We start from the raw sequence: 17326 nt of genomic DNA, 5'->3' as shown, positions 1-17326 counted from the left end.
TTACATGTAAAAGGCAGCAGAGGAAAGCATTATGCAGCTGATCGGTCAAAATTACAAACAGATACAGCCATGTGCAGGTTACAAACGGAGGAAGGAAAAAAAAAGACAGCATCCCTGAATTCTCAGTTCCTAACAAAATCAGACGCAGGGATAAAATAACAACAATCAACAAGTTCTTCCAGAAATGCAACAAAAAGAAAATGCAACTCAAGGCCAACTGCGTCGCAACATAGGAAAAAAATCGCAGACACCCTAAGGGACAAGTGCAAACAATGTTTATTTCAATCAAGTGACGAAGACACGCCCAACAGGCAACATCAGGGAGAACATCTATTGTGGCACCAGCTTCCAAACTCGGATGCATGCATCCTCCCCAGCAGTCACCAGACTATCATTATCGACAAAGGTTAAACCATGGACTCCACCAAGATGAGCTCCTTTTACGGTGATGCGGCTGGATGCTGGCTTGTCTATTTCATATACAATTGCACAGGTGTCCAATGAGCCTGTGGCAACCAGGCGATTGTCAGGTGACCAAGCCAGGCAGTTTATCCGAGCTGAGTGGAACAACATGTTCTTCAGCTTGATCTGTTGAAGAAAACAATAGTGTTAGTACAATCCTTTTCTTCCCCAAAAAGAAGACAAAATAACAAATCCATAAATTACATAGAAACCAAGTTTCAGGTAACTATACAAGTTGCTTGTAAAGCAGTAGGGCAATGTGGGGCTGAAATGTAATATAAGTGCACATGCAATTGCAAATCATACAAGGGGAACACAAGCTTCCACCTCTCCTTGGATATGGACCAACATATTTTCAGTAATACTTTTAAGGAAAATATTTTCTGTAATGACTTTCAACAAACTATACATGACTGGCAACAATAAGTTATTTTCATAATTTTCATTTTCTATTTCACAAAAGTAAAGAATAAATGTAATAATAAGGTGACAAATCAAGATAGTCAGTAACCAAGAGTGAGATTCATAATATCAGTCAATGTACATGCCATTGCCAATGGACAGTGTCATAGATCCATGGCCTTCATTGAAAGTAAAACTGAGGAAAACAAACAGTAAAACAAATGCTACTGTCGTGATTTTCAGGTTAAGAAAATGTACTACAGTGCATAGTGAAAAGATGACCTAAAAACAAGAAAAGGACAGTCTATAATCCCTTAACAACTAGAAAAGACTGAAGTGGAACTGGCAATACCTCTCTCGTTGCCCGATCCCACACAACGGCTTCCCTGTTGGCATCAGCAGAAGCAAACATGGAAACATCGGGCGAATAATGTATGCAAGTAATAGCACCCCGGTGCTTCTCAATTAATGCTTCTTCTGTAACTGTATCCCCATTGATGGAATAGATACGCAGTTTCCCATCTTGTGCACCAACGATGGCTTCAGTGCCATCAGGAGAAACAGCAGATGAAGTGATAGTATAATTAACTTTGGTTGTAGAAATGACCGTTGACTTGTGCAGCAATACTATCCCAGAATCTGTTGTGACCAGTGCAAATTCAGGTTTTTGAATTGCAAGGTTCAAAGCATTTGGCTGACCTCCTACATCAACTGATTCAGCATCTCCACACTGATCTCCATTAAGAGGAATTCTGAAAACCTGCTTTCAAAAAGAAAATAATAAGTTGCTCATCACTAAACTCCATTGTTTAATCAAGAATAGAGAAATACACTTAAAATTTCAAACTCAGAAGTTGATGTTGGCATTAATAAAATAACACTATATTTTGGTCATCTTGGGACTCGAGAATCAATTTCTGTGCACTGTGGGAGGTACATCACATTGTATCATGGCAAGTATATGCATCTGTATGAAAGTGTTCCTGAAGTTTGATCCAAATTGGAGACTGCAGACTTTTTAAGCTGTTACTGTTTTGGTGCATTATAGAAATACAGTTATACAGATCTCATACAAACTACTCACATTTCCCACCTAGCAATTTCCAAATTATTTAAGTTAAAATTGTAAGGATAGACACTGTGAATATTCAATATTGAGATTTGTATAGATTAGTACAGGACCGACAATAACAACCATGCCAATTTCCCATAACAAGTTGACTATGCACACATGGTCACACAATTAGCCACCTATCATAGTGGTAAGAAGTTTAAGAAAAAAGTACTAAAATACAAAGAAGTGTTTCTTTAATAAACCTATGATTTAAGCATTCACAAACAATGATCACAACATTGTAACCTTTATATACCATGAAGAAAAAGGTTCCAAAGAATAAAAAAAATACATATTCTATTACTCTAACAGACGTTTTGAGGAACACTGGGTATTTATACTAATCATTGTCTATCTCACCTTGTTATCATATCCAGAGGTGACGAGTTCCTCTTCTGCTACAGTAAAGCATTTAATCTGGGTGTTGTTCTTTCGCATCAATCTGCCACCATATCCAACACCCTTTATCCATCTCATGATAACGCCATCGTAACTTGTGGACAGTATAGTTTTGGGGTTACTTTGTGGGAAAAAGGCCAAAGAACTAACAGTCTTCAAATGTCCTGCAAAGGTTACTGGCTCTTTGTCTGGATTACTTGCAGAGAACACATTAAATGTCCCACCAAGAGAGACTGTCACAAGATAATCATTCTGCCAGAGGCAACCCACAAGCATGTCATCTACTCCACCTGTACCAGGACAAGCCAAAGTTCTGTTCAATTTCCCACTAGCGTCTTCTAGTATGTCCCAGACTTTGGCAGTTTTATCAGCAGAAACTGTCAGAACCTAGAGCCATGGGCGAATGAAGAAACTACAGTTAGAAATGAATTACAGAATGCAAAACATATGAAGTTACTTGGAACAAGAAGGTAAACAGAAAATATACATCAATAAGACCATAAAAGGCTGATGTGTCATGATAGCTAAAGTATGCAGTATGCACAGACTAAAATTGAATTCCAATTTCTATTAGAAAAAATGCACATCCTAGATAAATAAGTCATGCAACTGACAGGTAGATCATTCTCAGATCTAGGCAGAAAGCTTATACTTTGCAGACAATCCAACAATCATATAGGTACATTATCTATAATTAACATTTAACAAAGTTATATTCTATGAAGTACATTTTCTGAATCTGCACTTCTGTTCTTTACTGCCGCCTACTGAAGGAACTTCATACCTAGAGTCCTTGACCAAGATCAATTTCAATATACCAGAAATTCAAGACTTTCAGAATTGATAGTTCAATAATTAACAATATGGAATAACTAATGTGAAATTACTTGTTTGCTGTCAGGACTCCAGCTAACAGCATATATACTCCCTGTGTGACTGCCTTCGCTGGAAAGTTCTCCAATCTTGTCTCCAGTTTTGCCATCATATATCAAACCCTTCTTATCTGAACTCACGCTGATAAACTTACTCCCATCAGGAGCATATCGGATACAGTTAACAAAGTTTGAGTGATCCCTGAAATTTGAAGGAATCGGGTAAACATAAAATATATGTAAAGAAGGGCCAGAAAGAAGAAACAAACTTACCATATAGAACATAAATGACAACAAATGAAAACTAAAAGGGGTATCATGAAATATGTAGATCTGCAACATATCTTAGTGGTACACTGAAACAAGCCACTTAAGCTTTTCTTTAAGTGCTAAACATTATCCTTCAGAATTTAGATAACACAAGTTTGATAAAGATAAGATTGGAACAAACAAAGTAAATTTGTAAGGGCAATAGGTTACACTAATATTTTTTTTATGCAGATGTCATCTTTGTTAAAACAAAATATATACCAAGGAAAATGGAAGTTTCGTGTATGCACATGTAATGCATGTAGTACCAGAAGAAATATCAAGTGATCTGGTCCTTATGCCATGAACATCCCAACAAATATTAGGAAACAAACAACCTTAGAAGCAGTGTACTACAAGTTTTAAGTAGGCATGAAAATGACAGACTAAGACTGGCAGTATTATTTGATTATTTGCAACCTTATGGAATGCTTGAATTTAAATGGTGGTCCTTCATAGTAGTTTGCCAGAAAATCTTCACCACATGTCACAATGCGGAACGGCCGGGTTGGCTTAAAGTCACAGCTCAGAACTCTCTTTGAGTGCCCGTCAAACTCACCAACAGTGCTGCCAGAGTCCCACCTACAAGATTCAAAGGGCTGAACATGAGTTTATATACCAGAATTGAGAACACATGTAATGTAAAAAATAAATGATGGAATAAACTTCTAAATGAACCCCACTGATTACATGATTGCAGGGCCGGTATATCCATCTGGTGCCAACAAAAATCATTATGATCATCAATTACAACTTGATAAATAATGAACATTTCACTTGTAAACTTATAATCCAACGCCAATGGCAAGTGGTCCTAATAATCTACATCCACCACCCAAATAGAAGGGGTGAGCCGTGAGGAGGTCAGGAGGCCTATCCTATAATCCCCATTGGCCATTGCGAAGCACCCCAAAAATTACCTTAGGCTACAAATCTTCGAATCACTTTCTATTGCAAGATCGCGATAACAATTTCTACGCCCTCCATCTCCTAACGACAGACGATCCAGAATATAGAAAAGGTGGCAACCCTTCGCATCCCCCGAACCCCCAAATCCTTTCCCGTGAGATCGAGATGTAAAGAGAAGAGATCGAGGGGGGCGCGTTGTTGTGCTTACACGAAAGCGCGGACGAAGGACTTCCCCTTGCCGTCCCCGGACACGACGATGCGGAGGCCATCGGGGGACCAGCGGAGGTCGTCGACGCGGCCGGAGAGGGGGCGGAACTCGGCCTTGAGGGCGCGGTCGCCGTAGCGCCCCCAGACGCGGACGCAGCCGGAGGCGTCGGCGGAGGCGACCCACTCGCCGTTGGGGGAGAAGCGGGCGACGGTGGTCGGGTAGGCGTGGTCCGGGTAGGCCCAGCAGTCGAGCGGCGCGTCGAGGCGGCGGATGATGACGCTGCGGCCCGTGCAGTAGGCGATCGTCTCCGTCTTGGGGTCCCCCGCGAGGAGGATCCCGCGGCCGCGCTCCGTCGCCGGCGAGCACGCGTACGTCTCCTGCAGCTGCGCCATTTTTGCCCTCTCCTCTTCCTCCTCCTCCGCTTGATCTGGGGTGGGGTCGCGAGTGGTGGAGGAGGTGGTGGTTAATAACTGGTTAATACGGTTACGGCACGGTAGTGTTTTCTGCGTACAGATGGTGGGTGCGTCTGACGTGTGGGGCCGGAGGAGATGTGGGGCCTAATGTCAGTCTGATGCCTCCGAGGAAACAGGGCCGTGTTTAAAATGACAGCTGTACCGTGGGTGGTGTCACACCTTTTGCAAAAGCTAGATGGAGAATGTTGGCAGTTTTATTTTCGTCACATATATACGTGGATCATGGTGAACAGTGTGATGAAATATGGATTGTTTTGTTACAAAATTTGAACACTTATCTTTCCAATTGGTTTATTAGGTTTTGTTTCTCGTTCTCATCACTAAGAGTAAGAGATGTAAAAGTACAAGGAATAGTAAGAGATGTCCAAGCAAGCCCATAGTTTCCTGTTCTAAAAAAAAACATAGTTTCCTTTCCTCTGATCATCTCCATTTATAGGCATCATATACTGACCAAACCACACTCCGAAATCCAAAAATTGCTTTCCTGTTATGAGAAACATCATGTTGATTAGGCAGCTTGACCTGACCTCTGTAACATAATTAGGCCTTGGTTGGAAGCCCATTATAAAGCCCAAAACCAGTGTAAAAATACTGGGCCATATTTTCCTGAGTTATAATAACCTTGTAGGCTCTAAAATTTCTCTTGGATGGGCCGGCTTTCGGATTGAGCCCATTCCACTGGGAGGAAAAATATAGTGTACTACTAGTACTCTTTTCTCCGTCGTCACCCCTCCCCTCCGCACTCCGCCGCGGGCCGGCGCCGTCGACCGCGTCCTCCGCTCCGCTCCGCCGTGCCGCCTCCCTCCCCAGGCGTCGCCGAGCTCTGCTCCGTCGTGTCAGCTTCTTCCTCCTCCACCCTCTCCAAGTCTCCACGCTCCAACCTCCGTGGGCGCCACTTCCCCCATGGCTCGCCGCCTCCTCGCGCGCCACTTCCTCCCGCATCTCCGCCTCGGCCTCCCCGCGCGGTGCCTCGGGGACCCGTCCTCTTCCCCGTCGGCTCTGGCCATCGCCCGCTGCCGCAACGTCGCCGGTCCTTCTACCCCTCCAATTTGGGCCCTCGGAGGTAAGGTTTCCTCGAATTCAATCCCGAGCTTGCTAATTTTTTTTCCTGGGTGGGTTGCGTAGTGGTGTGCCAGGTCTTGTTGTATAGTCGCATCTGTTGAGGTTGTGAAGAAATGCTATGCAGCTTGAAGTCTGAAACCTCATTACTATGTTTCTGTCTGATAACTCAGAATTTGGCTTTTTTTTTGAGGTAGACAAATTATAATACCCCCTCCGTCCTAAAAAAAACCAACCTACACACGGATGTGACATTACATAGTACAATGAATTATGTTGCACATAATCATCAAATAATCAGGTGCTCTGCTATTTTTGTTTTCAGTACCACCTGCGGTAGTGCATGTTTAGTTCCTAAACACATTTTCCATCTGTTGTATGCCAAACCTTTTTATGGTCATCCAAAACTAATTCATGGGACTAACCCAGTTAGGAAGACATACGTGTGGACGATAAACCAAAAGCTGTCTAAAAGTAAGCACGATGTGTAAAGATACGCTTACTTAAAGCCAGATACCCCCTGAAGGCATAGGATTTTTTGTTTTTTGAAACTATATGATAAAATAGCGGGTGCCATTTATTGGAAACAATGTGTCTCTTTCCGTGTATGAATCAGTAGAGAAAAGACATCTTGCTACTGTTTTAGTTCTCATTCACATTCCGCAATTCCAGTGGCTGTATCTCTTCACTTCTTTGATGAACGACATACCTTAAGAGACGGTCAAGTGATCTAATAAAATGATAATTAAAACGGTGATCGAGGCAACTAAATTTTATGATACTGTGATAAGCCTAAAGAGTGTATTTCTTCATACCAATGAATGAGGTCATCCTAAGGATTCATCTTTTCCAGGAACGCGATTCTTTGCTGATGATCGCTCGCGCTATGACCTGTTTGGTAAAAGAAGGCCAGGTGATGAAGAGTTTAGGAAAGCTTGGCAAGAGAATGTAGATGAGGAGGACTGCCTGTGGACTGGTAGCGAGGATGAGGATGAGGAAGAGAATGATACAAAAATGGAGAGAGAAATTAAAAAAGTGAAGAAACAAGCCAAGGAAAATGCAAATCTAATTGATGCTGATGACAGTGACGAATTAAGAAGTATATGCTCTGAGAGTGATGAAGACGATATGGCTCTCTGGAGTGGCAGTGAAGATGATGATGATGATGACATTCCTACTGATGCACACCCCAATGAGCGCAGTGATTCTTATATAGACAAGGTGTTTGAATTTGATGAAGCACCTAAATATCGCACAATCTCAGAGTTGTTGAAAGCTGAGAAGGAGCCGCCAGAGCTTTCTCCTGGAAAGCAAGCAAGAAAACTTGCTGTAGAAAATGCTCTGAAGAAGTTGAAGAAAGGGCCTGATGGACGCTACATTAATGTGTTTGATGTTGTCACTGATATAGATATCCTTATTGGTGCATTTGAGAACATTGTCTCAGGACCAGAATATGCAGAGCTACGGGAGGGTGGACCAAAGAAGCTTAATATACAGTTCTTTAAGGATATACAAGCACGCATGAGGGACCCGAATTTCAAATTTTCTCCAGAGTTAAAGCTAAAGCCAAAGAGTAAGCTAGTGCCTAGGAAAAAGTGGCAGAAAGCACAAGCAAGGAAGAGGAAAAATGAAAAACGTTGAGTCCAGATCACATCATAATGTATTTCTCTGCCTCATCAAATAGTATATGTTAGTTTATCTGTAGTGCTATTTCACAATCAATATCTTTTTTGTGATGACACAAGTGCTTATGAAAAGTATTTGTCTTATAATTCCATATCTGTTCCGGTCACAACATAATAGGGTTCTGAATTGTGTAGTATATCCTAATTCACCAAGCAGAGAGTCTGATGCTGATTGTTTAAACTGCAATTGTGGGCATCAAGTTTCTAGTACATGCGGCATTTGGTGTCGTTTGATGTTTATTGTACCTTGGAGCCTTGGTGGAAACTACCTACTCAGGTTATTTCTCTTTTGTGAAGGGAAATAATCATTTGCCTTTACTAGACATATGAGTCGGATCAGCTAACAATGCCAGATTCACTGTCATTAGGTGAGTCCTTACAACTCAGATTGAGTTCCTGCTCTTTTATCCACATAATCACTGCATAGAATATACATATGTTTACTTGCACTGTTTAAAACAGAAGTTGTGAAGAGCTGCATTGTTTTTCTTAGGCTTTTCTAATTGACTGAATGAACATGTGCAGGTGCCTATGAATGAGAAGATGTACATTGAATTTAGGCTGCCTTGAACTTACTGTTTTCTTGTGCAATACACCCATGCATTTAAAAGATCATACTTATCGTGAGGCCTGTGCCTGAACAATCTGTTTTTGCTTATAGAAGTATGATATAAGGTAGCACTCCAGCTTTGTAAAGGGTATATGGGTGATTATTGCTAATACTAACCTTCTGGTGAAGGCTGTTGCCATAGCCATACCACTACACCATGTCTGATAGGCTGGACAGATTCAGCCTGCATGTTAAAAAGTTGAATTTGTCGCAGAGCGGTCCAAGGTTCTCTACCTGGCCTGCATATTGTGCTAGCTGGATCATGTTGCCACACTAACCGTGCACATAAACAAGCTGGCGAAAGGTTGTATATTTGCATCAAAATATTTTGCCGACAAGTCTGAGAACGTACTTTCTTAATGTACATGGCTGGTGAAATTGACAACAGTAGATGCTTGAAATTACATCTCTGCAATATAGTATTTGATGTTGATGAATATGGAATCGTGGAAGAATGATGTGTAAATAGTTTAACCTGGTTATGTTTACCTCTGCTTTTCAGGAAGAGCAAAGGAAAGGAAGCTTCCTTTGGCATCATGCAGATAAGTGTGCCCCTGTCCTTCTTGTAGTTATTCTTTATTTTATCCACACTTCTCGCCTCTATTATAGCTCCATCCATATTAAACAGCAGCTAAACAGTATTATAAGATTCGCCGTGCCAAGTTTCTTATCTGGAAGCACGGTTACAAATCAATATTTAAGTCCTTTGAATCTGTTGTTACTTCTGAAATGCTATTCGTACTTTAGTAGGGCCTGAAAAGCATCTTATTGAAGTTTCTTGCGTCGGTGTTGTGGTAGGTTGGCTCCACAACCTATTGATCCTTTATCTAAAGCTTACTGACTTTATTTTATAACATATAACACTAAAGATTCATCTAGATTTTTGGGTGAGAAAAGACGCCTTGCTTTAAACTAAGGCAGTCTATTTAAATTATTCTCTTACTACGTGATTTCTTCAGGATGACTGTCCTGGACTATTTTATTAGGGTGATTACTGTTTCAGTTATGAGTTTAGCATCTTTTATGCCATGGGGCCTAATGAAAAGGTCTGGTCATGAAGCTTTTGGTTTTGTTTCCTAGAGGTAATTTTGCTGAGCTTTCATGGAATTCCATTTCGTTTGTTTATGCGCCTTAGCCATTTCACAAGGTTGCTGCATGGTGCCCCTGACTTTCCAAATTCAAAATTTTCGAAAATATGTAACTCAACAGCGATGACACACATGGCATATGACCATGTATCAGAGCCCTGAAACATAGCACTATCATGTCTGTCCGGGTGAATGTTGCATCCCGGAAAGAAATCACATCACCTCTCCCAATGGCATTTTGCTTGCTTGTTCATTTTGCAGGGGCCAAGTTTCTTGGTAGTTGCAAGCACGAATTCACTGTGCTTCGCACCTGCGGGTCAAAAGACATGCCCCCATGGTGCTCCTGTGCAGGCCTTGCTGTCTCAAAGCTTACTCTTTCCTGAACATTTTTTCCCCTTTTCATGCTTCTCTCACTGGCCTTTCCTGTCATCATAATCCCTTGTACTAAAAGCAAGTAACAAGCTATTCTAATGATATACCAAAGCTGCCTGCTAAAGGCTAAAGATGATCTTTTGTGTTTATAGTTTACTGTGTTTGGCTTTCCATGCCCTCAGCTGAGTCCCAGCTTTTGTCCACTGATTCCTGTGTTCTGGTCCCTCCTACTCACTGCCTCACTGATGTACGTGGGTCTCACATGGCTGTTGGGAATCCTGCCCTCTCTCCCACACACGGTGTACATACTGCATACAATAGAAAGAGAGGTGTTGACTGAAATGGAGAAAGGGCTCTATCTCAACTTCACTAGCATGGTGTACGATGGTAGTGTCTATATCATCTTTTTTCTGTTGGGGAAAATCATCTTTCCCACAAAGTGATTTGTGCTGGGTACCAATAAGGCAAGGAGTTGGTGTCTTTTGTTACATCTATGAAGGAAAGAAAAACGGGCTGGTGATCTAGGTTTGGCTTGTTTGCTGGGTGGTGCATAAGGTTTTGTCCTCTTACCATTTCGATTTGGGACCATCAATTTGGTGAAATGAAGATGTGGGTTTGGAATTAATTCTTTTGTACCTGTGTGGGTTCAATGTGCTTACGACTTGTTATGATTTGTATTTATTTTCGTAGAAATTAGCTGCATACATGCATAACTATGGTTTTTATCCTTGAGTTAATTCATTTCATTCCTTGTCCTGCAGGTTGCTTTGCACGTTATGTATTTACCATCAAGATATCCATCTGGGTCTTGCCTTGAGTTGACCGTCACTACTGTATCCTGTAGGTGTGCGTGCTGCACGCCCCCTGTGAGTGTTTACAATATTGTAACACTTCATCCATTCCACACTTCCACCCATCCATGGAAGATTAAACAAACAAATTGCATGCCAGTTTCTCTTCCCGAGAGGCCTATGCATACATTCTTTATAAAGTGAAACTGACTACTGCGTGTTATTACAAAAGTATTTGCCTTTGTAGTTCCTAGCTCTTACAGTTAGCTAACTGTTTGCTTGTGCGGATAAACTGCATACCTAAAGTTTTCTTAAATATAGTTAATAACAAACACTGACAAACGTGGTTAATTCGATGGTTTGCACCATGCTCACCTCACTCATCTCATGGTACCCTGTATAAATGAACTTGATAAACCTCTAATAATTTGCTTTATGTCACCGGTCCATTTCCTTTTTCAATATACATCTTTTTTGGCCTATTTGGTGGGTGCATTATGATTTCTGTACTACAAGTCTGGCAAAAGTGGTAAAAAGGACAGACGGGAAATCAGAATTTATTTTGGTTAGGGACCAGGACCAATGAGTTCATGAAGGGAGCAACAGCCATTATGGTGTGCATTCATTTTCAACTACCTTTACCAGCATACACTTTCATCATGAAATTCAATCATAGTTGGCATCTATGGTTTTTAGCAGGCTCACTATTTGCTTTAATCTCCAATGGAATTTTCACCCTTGCAGGTTCGCATTTCGCAATGGATCGTGGGTGTTACAGGTAAGCAAGCTTCTCATTTCGGTTCTGAAATCGTCTCTCGACTGATATATTCTCCTGCAGTTTTCACCAAGAACGCTACCCTGGAAAATTGGGAAACCTGAAATAAGAGTCATAACTTTTACAGACAAGTCATATGTACTTAATTAACCGGTAAACTATTTGTTTTCTGTTCACATGGGCATGCTCATTAGCTCCACTTCTATGCATGATCATGTTTTGGGTGGCGTGCGACAATTCTGCCAGCAATTCTATACATTATACATCATCCCCAATGCAGTTGCTGACTGCTAACAGTGGATTATTCACTGTTTAGTCCGATGCCATGAGCACCATTGGAGGCATAGAAGTCCACCACAAACACCAATATACAAAGTATAAGAAGCCAGGCAGGGCAAAGCACTAGGCGGTAAAACTATTACATTACACTTTTGATCATCCTCTGAAGTGCTACTACTTTCAAACACGACATCTAAGTCAACATGCATGATTCATTCTTGATACAGGAGAAACCAATAAAAGCAGAAAAACAATGAAGAAAAAGAAGAAGAAAAAAACAGTAGGATTGCATAACCATTCCCATGCTTCATCACCAACCTCTACATTGTAACACTGTAACAGCATCCCTACTACATGACAACACAACCCTTGGTATTCTCATCGCTGAACATGGTCTCCACATCGCCATTGCTGGCGGGATGATAACCGGCGGCGCCAGGGTGGTAGTAGTAGCTGTAAGGGTTGTAGTAGGCGGTGTAAGGGCTAATCTGAGGAGACCGGTGGTACATCATCTGTGGCTGCTGTTGTGGCTGATGCATCATCATCATGTTGTTGTTTAGACCCCTCAGGTTGTTCATCATCGCCGCCGTGGCTGCTGGGTGATGATGGTAACCCTGCATGCTTGCCATGAGATTGTTGCTCTGCTGTTGTTGCTGGAGGTGCTGTTGTTGAAGCCCTCCATAGCCGGCAGAAGCATAGGACGGGTGGTTGAAGCCGGTGTAGCCCTGAAAACCAGGAGTGGCACCGGCTGTTCCGAGGCCATGGTTGAGGCCCATCATTCCATTGATGGCGCCAGTGTTCTTCTGGGCACCATTGGCCATCTTGGCATTGGCTGCTGCCATGTTGATCACATTGGGATTCTTCTGGTTCTGGTGGTGGTTGTTCTGATGGTGATTTCCACCTCCAGCACTGCCACCGCCGCCACCACCTTTCTTGCCATTGACGTTGTTGTGGTGGTTGTTGACGGTGGCAGTGTTGGCATTCTTGTTCTTGACATTGGCCGCCGCTGCAGCTGCAGCTTGCTGCCTGAGGAAACCAAGCTGGCTCATCTTGTCTCCAAGAAAGCGGAGATCGTCCTCATAGTCATCATCAAACTCATCGTCTTCGTCATCATACAAGTCATCATCCTCTGAATCAAGCTCAGGGAGCTGGTTCTTGCTGTGCTGGTTCTTGAAGGCCTTGAGGCCCTGGATGAGGCCTCCAACACCTCCTTGCTTGCCCTGGTCCTTGAGGATGTTGTTGTTCTTGTTGCCATCCTTGCTTGGGTTGGCACCTTGCTTCTGATGCTGCTGTCCATGCTGCTGCTGCCCTTGCTGCTGCTGCTGCTTCTGCTGGTTGTTGCTGCCCTTGTGGCCCTGGTTGCTGCCACCCTTCTGCTGTGACCACAGCTCTGCATGCTTACCTCCTCTGGTGAGCTTCCTAATCAATGTATCGGAGTCCACATTGCCAGTCACTGTGACCTTATGGTTGTCTACATCTAAGGCCACCGAGTACACGCCTGCAACAAAGATGCAGATAGTTCACAACCTGCTCGTGAGCTACGATAATTACCCAAGTTCTGGTCAGCAATTGCGCATCACAAGATGTGGTGGGGGTGGAGGTGATCTTCTTCTTTGTCAGACATTTCTAAGCTCTCTACCAGAATTACCTCTACTACTACATGCATGGTAAATTTGGCCTATTTACTTGTAGGAGTTTCTGAACAAGTTTGGTCTGAACATTTGCACGGGCACATCAAAAGCAGAGATTTCTACTAGTTTTTCTAATGCATTTAACAAAACGCAGGGGCGCTTTTTGAAGGTGCGTGCAAATGGATAAAGCTTTAAGCTGCTTAGCAGAAGATATTTTCATTAAAGTGGATGCGTCAAGAAAAGGAGAACTAAAACAAGTAGGAGTACCAGCTAAACACCACTGTGGCGACACTTGTTCTGGAAGCAAAGAAATGGAAGGCCGTAACTTCGATAAAGCTGCGTGAGTTCGAGAAAGAAATGGTAAGTACCTTCAATCTTCTGAAGCAGCTTCTTCACCTTGTGCTTACAGCCATCACAGTGTATGTTCACCCTCAGTACATGGGTCTGCAAGCAAACAAAAGCCCCAAGAACAGTTGAGTCCTCAACTCAAGCACCCTCCACAAAGCATATAGAGGCAAGACAAACGGAGAGAGAAAGAGAGAGATACCTGGATCTTGACCAGCTTGAAATCCTCATCTTTGGTCATTCTGCAGAGCACTGTTTGCAAGTTGCAGGGAAGAGAATGAGAGAAGAGAGGAGAGGAGATGGAGAAGAAGAGTGGGAGGAGAGGAGCAATGGCCAGTGGCTAGTAGTGGAGTGGTAGGGAAGTGATGGTGGTTCTTGTACCGTTGCAAGTGAAGCCACTACTTCCCTGCATTTAAGAAAGGGTTCTTTCTATCTGCTCTCTTCTTCTTCTACTACTACTAGCTCCTCCTCTTTTCTACTACTACAATTCTACCTCCTCTCTTCTATAATCTCACTGACCCTCCCACATGGGTGAGGGTCTTCTCTTCCTGACCCCACCACCTCCATCGGTGTAGTAATTTTTTTTTTTTTGCATGGTTACATACAGAGCACCCTCTCTCTTCTCTCTCTCGGTTAGAATAGTGTGGGTAAAACATCACTTTTGTAGTCTCTCCAGAACATTGTCTAAAGAGACTGGGGAAGGCCTGTTGGGAGCTTTGAAGTTTGGACTTGGCAGTACTAAAAAATATTACTACTCCCTCCCTCCGAGAATATAACAATCTATAATCGGATTAGACGTATAATAATATTATGTATTTGGACATATGCATGTCTAAATTCGTAGTACTATAATATGTCTCATCCAGTACTAAATTGTTATATTCTAGAATGGAGGAAGTAGTATCATGAGAGAGGATTTTATCAGTTTCCCTGTCATTACTTATCAGTTCTTGGAGTATAACTTAGAAGGTGCTGACTAGCTGGAATTTTAAACCTACTTTGGAAAGCAGAAGTTTCGTGTAATTTTTATGGAAATTTTAATTAATATTTATATATTATTATTTTTTATAAAATTCATGTGTTTTAAAGGAGCATGTAGGGTTCATAAGAAGATGGTTACAACTATGATTCTTTGGAGTGGCATTTATTTACTTGCTTGCTGGGTTTTTAGAAATCTAATTGGTCAGATCTGCTTAATAAGCCACTTAGCTCTTCTTTTTAATGCAAACTTATTCTCTCTTTGGCTGTGGATGTAAGGTAATACCTTAAAAGTTGTTTACTTTAGTTCAATAGAGATGTCAAATTTCTAGTTAGCATACAGCCATACTTTAAGGCAAGCCATTGTTTGTTGAACATAGAGAGCACAAGGTCACATGGGAAACTGGAAGTGATTATAAATTCCAAAACTTTTTATGTAAAAACACCTTTACTTTTCCTTTCTGGCAATTAACAAACACTTGAACTGATGAAAGTACATTCTTTTAGCAGAAGTGTTGCCACCCTGTTCCTTTCCTAAAACTGCCAAGCTTATCATATCACCAAAGATAATCTATCAAACAGTAGCAGCATAGTTCACACAAATGGAACACTAACATGGGCCCACATGTCGGTCTTGCAACGGCACCAACACACCTTGGGGCCTCATCACTGCGTGTGCAGTGAGCTGTGCATGCACACACAGATACACTACACAGAGGAGACACACACAGGCAGAGAAAGAAGGAGAGAGCAGGTGAGTGAGTGATGGAGACGTTTATTACTGAAGACTGATGAGTATAGGACGAGCAGCAGCAGCCAGCAAAGCAAGGAAGGCGATGGTGGAGGGAGGGACGAAGGAATTGAAAGCTAGCCGAGTTGATGAAAAAGCAAACAGCGACATGACGACCGATGGCTCTTCCTATCCTTCACTGCAATACTGCATTGTGTTTTGTGAGTTTTATAGTCTCCAGTACTATGCTGCTGTAGACTTTGCTTCACGTTATGCAGGATGCAGCTGGGGCTATGTCGTATGGAAGGCAGTGGATGGAGTTGCAGCAATAGCATCAGAAAATCAGGAATTCAGGATTGCTACTGGGAGTACGAGTCGTCAACTACTGATCGTCCGGAGTGCAGTCGAACAGGTATTTGTTGGACTTTGGAGTTTGCACTTGAATTACAGAGATTTGATGCTGCCACATATATTGCTCCATTGATGATTCGTTGTAAATGTTTTCGATGTTCTAAACATACACAATTTCCACTGTACTGAACTAGAGTAACTACATTGATGACATATCACATATCTGTTGTCTTCTGGAAACGTAATACTACCAAGATTTTTCAGAGGATCTATGGGAGCATGGAACAGAGATCCATCTGTTTTGACACCAAGAACCAGCTCTTCATCAGTATGAAGGGTTTCATTTCTTCTTTTTTCTCATTTGTTGTGGTCCATGGCAGCATCTCATCGATAAGCATTGGATGACAAGTACATCATTACACAGTGCTTGCTTAGAAATGTTTCATCTTTTCACACCAATGCATGTATGATGTACCACATCAGAAGTCACAAAATCAGTTGCTTCTACTCCTAGTGGCTGCAAGATTTCAAGAAAGTACACGTATTGGGCTACACTGTTCCAGTACTGGAGCACACACACAACACAGTATCACTGCAGATGATCCAAAACTCTTTTACTGTCTGCCACTAATTAAATTGCCATGTATCTACCTTAAATCACCTCCCATGCTGTACTGTGCAGCTCTGCACCTGCACTGCATTGCTCCCTCCAACGGGTAAAAAGGGCTCAGGCAATAGGTGGGCCCCACGGTGGCAGTGTCTCCAATGACAGTTAGCTATTGCTGAGTGTCCTTTGCAACAGTATTATGATGGTGTTACTCCAGCTTACTCCTTGTGGCCTTGCCTGGGGGCGGTGAAAGCTGATCAATGGAGGTAAAAAAAAAAAGTGAGTGAAATGAAGTGAAGAAAGGCTGTGGAGAATGTAGGCCCCTTGACAACACCCAACAGTGCCTGAGTTTTTGCTGGATTTCAGGGCTTGGTTTTGGCTTCTCTCTGTTGGCTGTAGCTGAAACATTTTCTCCTTCTCACACACATGCATCGTCTGCACATCAAAGATTGCTACTCCTAGGTATTTTTGGATCATCTGCCACGGGCTATATATCTGCACATGCTTGATTATTTTTCCAGACTTGCTTCCTTGTCTAATTGGACACAAACGGACGTTCCGGATAAGATTGGAACAAGCTGCAATAATTCCATATACTACTGTATCCCAACGATTTGAAAGAGTGCAGAGTTGGAGTGCACAAACACATTGGATAGGAAGCAAGAAACCGAGTGGTTAATGGGTCCTATCGCGAAAAGACAAAGCAGCGAAGTAGCTGGGCATAAATTCAACAATTCATTTTTCGTCGTCCATTTGGATTTTGGGCAGTCCTGTCCATGCTGTTCCAGTCGATGGGATTGATTGCTGAGTTTCTAGATCGTGTGTTAGATGTTTCCAATCGATGTGATGGAGTATCTTATGTTTGGGACACCGAAAT

General features: G+C 42.3%; 3 protein-coding genes across 4 annotated transcripts; 1 reads left to right on the top strand and 2 right to left on the bottom strand.

Moving 5' to 3' along the window:
• On the bottom strand, positions 1–5109 carry LOC4326007 (actin-interacting protein 1-2). The gene is made up of 6 exons (XM_015766396.3): positions 4676–5109; positions 3979–4140; positions 3265–3451; positions 2339–2764; positions 1217–1624; positions 1–588 (listed from the first exon to the last, which is right to left on the bottom strand). The coding sequence occupies exons 1-6, from the start codon at positions 5065–5067 to the stop codon at positions 331–333; spliced, it is 1833 nt and encodes a 610-aa protein (XP_015621882.1). The 5' UTR covers positions 5068–5109; the 3' UTR covers positions 1–330.
• A 762-nt stretch (positions 5110–5871) lies between these two features.
• Positions 5872–12652, top strand: LOC9271781 (uncharacterized). 2 transcript variants are annotated; one of them, XM_066311944.1, is made up of 4 exons: positions 5872–6211; positions 7061–10828; positions 11498–11531; positions 11592–12652. In XM_066311944.1, exons 1-2 carry the CDS (start codon positions 6052–6054, stop codon positions 7846–7848), a joined length of 948 nt encoding a protein of 315 aa, XP_066168041.1. In that variant the 5' UTR covers positions 5872–6051; the 3' UTR covers positions 7849–10828; positions 11498–11531; positions 11592–12652. The 2 variants fall into 2 exon arrangements, with proteins under 2 accessions (XP_066168041.1, XP_025878267.1); XM_026022482.2 differs by having other exon boundaries at positions 7061–11367.
• Positions 11932–14713, bottom strand: LOC4326005 (heavy metal-associated isoprenylated plant protein 37). Its single transcript, XM_015765684.2, has 3 exons — positions 13986–14713; positions 13807–13882; positions 11932–13305 (listed from the first exon to the last, which is right to left on the bottom strand). Exons 1-3 carry the CDS (start codon positions 14022–14024, stop codon positions 12158–12160), a joined length of 1263 nt encoding a protein of 420 aa, XP_015621170.1. The 5' UTR covers positions 14025–14713; the 3' UTR covers positions 11932–12157.
• Positions 14714–17326: the final 2613 nt, after the last annotated feature.

Source organism: Oryza sativa, chromosome 1 (assembly GCF_034140825.1).
Source record: "Oryza sativa Japonica Group chromosome 1, ASM3414082v1".
Lineage (NCBI taxonomy): Eukaryota > Viridiplantae > Streptophyta > Magnoliopsida > Poales > Poaceae > Oryza > Oryza sativa.
Note: the sequence above shows the minus strand (reverse complement) of the source record. Positions and strands in the feature narration are given on the sequence as shown.